This window comes from Cebus imitator, unplaced genomic scaffold (genome assembly GCF_001604975.1).
Source record: "Cebus imitator isolate Cc_AM_T3 unplaced genomic scaffold, Cebus_imitator-1.0 Scaffold170, whole genome shotgun sequence".
Lineage (NCBI taxonomy): Eukaryota > Metazoa > Chordata > Mammalia > Primates > Cebidae > Cebus > Cebus imitator.
The window spans coordinates 130778-133077 of NW_016107485.1; the positions used below are offsets into that span (position 1 = coordinate 130778).

General features: G+C 43.6%; 1 protein-coding gene across 1 annotated transcript in view; it reads left to right on the top strand.

The window, feature by feature from the left end:
* RPGRIP1 (RPGR interacting protein 1) overlaps nucleotides 1-2300 on the top strand; it is a 90607-nt gene that overhangs the window by 80009 nt on the left and 8298 nt on the right. The window contains exon 22 of the mRNA XM_037744282.1: nucleotides 146-230. Coding sequence (XP_037600210.1) covers nucleotides 146-230 — 85 coding nt within the window. The remainder of the gene's footprint in view (nucleotides 1-145; nucleotides 231-2300) is intronic.

The following is a 2300-nucleotide window of genomic DNA, read 5'->3' on the forward strand; positions in this document are numbered from 1 at the left end:
AAAGCAGTTGGTCCATGTTATTCTAGATCCAGGCATGGAGCCTAATCTTTTTATGAAAACTACCATGAATACCACTTGTGAGTCTTGGGGCTCACATTGCAGCAGTATATGATTCTTTGCTTTTTTTCTCTTACCCCTAACACAGTAATAGACCTGGACCCACAGGAGCAGCAAGGCCGAAGGCAGTTTCTGTTCGACATGCTGAATGAACAAGATCCTGAGCAAGGACAGTAAGCATCTGCTTTCTACTTTGAAAGACAGGAGATACTGAGTCAGGAATTCAAAAGTTTAAGTTTGGTTTTGCGCTGATGCTGAAAAATTTTTTTTCTTTCTTCTAAGAACTAGATGCTGAATATTTTAATAACTTCTTTTGAGTTAATTTACTCTTAATGAATATCCTATGTACTTGAGTGTAATTTATGTTTGTGACTACCTAATCAATTACATAATCTTATAGGTTTATATTTATTTATTTATTTTTGAGACAGGGTCTTGCTCTGTTGCCCAGGCTAGAGTGCAATGGTTCAATCTCAGTGGCTCACTGCAACCTCTGCCTCCCCAGGCTCAAGCGATTCTTGTGCCTCTGCCTCCCAAGTAGCTGGGATTATAGACATGGGCCACAATGTCCAGCCAATTTTTTGTGTTTGTGGTAGAGACAGGTTTCACCATGTTGCCCATGACTGGTCTCGAACTCCTGAGCTCAAGCGATCTGCCCTCTTTGGCCTCCCAAAATGCTGGGATTACAGGCGTGAGCCACCGTGCCCAGCTCACATAATCTTACAGGTTTAGTTCATTTCTCATCCATGCCACCCTGATGGCCCCTTTTTTTGTGGCAGTAGTCTACTTGAACACTGACAATGCCCAAATGGAATGAACAAAAAGTGTTGACATTCTATTATTATTTGATTCATTTCTCTTTTTGAGACAGTCTCGCACTGTCACCAGGCTGGAATGCAGTGGCGCCATCCCTTCTCACTGCAACTTCCGTTTTCTGGTTTCAAGCAATTCTCCTGCCTCAGCCTCCTGAGTAGCTGGGACAACAGGCACGCACCATCATGCCTGGCTAATTTTTTGTACTTTTAGTTGAGATGCGGTTTCACCATGTTGGCCAGGATGGTCTCGATCTCTTGACCTGGTGATTTGCCCAACTCGGCATCCCAAAGTGCTGGGATTACAGGCGTGAGCCACTGCGCCCGGCCTGATTCATTTCTCATATACCAGTACTATTGCTAGTTTGCCCAAATATTATGCTTTTGTCATATTAATGTCGTATTTAGATTTTTTAAATGGTTTCTTTATAGGACTTTTTTTTAAAAAAAATACGGGGTCTTGCTCTGTTGCACAGGCTAAAGCTTAGTGGTACAATTTTGGTTCACTGCAATCTCAGCCTCCCGGGTTCAAGTGATTCTCTTGCCTCAGCCTCCTGAGTAGCTGGGATTTCAGGTGTGCACCACCACGCCCTGCTAGTTTTCGTATTTTTAGTAGAGACAGAGTTTTGCCATGTTGGCCAGGCTGGTCTTTAACTCCCAACCTCAGGTGATCCTCCCCCGCCTTAGCCTCCCAAAGTGTTGGGATTATAGATGTGAACTGCCACGTCTGGCCAACAGGAATTTTTTGATGTCGACATAAGTAAATTTTAGATGTCCCTTTAAGTTTTAGGAAAGCCAATTGTCCTTATTATTCCAATAATCTAAAGAAGGCCTTCTTTTAGCGTTTCTAGATAAAATGTGGGACATACAGTAAAAAAAAAAAAAATTATTTGGTCAGGTGTGGTCACACCTGTAATCCCAGCACTATGGGAGGCTGAGGCAGGCAGATCACTTGAGACCAGGAACTTGAGACCAGCCTGGCCAACATGATGAAACCCCATCTCTACTAAAAGTACAAAAAAATTAGCTGGGCATGGTGGCACATGCCTGTAATTCCAGATACTCAGGAGGCTGAGGCATGAGAACCATTTGAACTCGGGAAGAGGATGTTGCAGTGAGTTAAAATCATGCCACTGCACTCCAGCCTGGGTGACAAAGCAAGATTCTGCCTCTATATACACACACACAAATTATTTGTTGTTTAGCTGAAATTCAAATTTAAGTAGGTACATGGGGTTTTTGTTTTTGAAATCTGGCATCCATACCTTCTCTGCATGTCTGTGTGTAAGATAATATGGCACTGGTGTTTTTTGAGATGAAGTTTCGCTCTTGTTACCCAGGCTGGAGTGCAATGGCGCGATCTCGGCTCACTGCAACCTCCGCCTCCTGGGTTCAAGCAATTCTCCTGCCTCAGCCTCCCGAGTAGCTGGG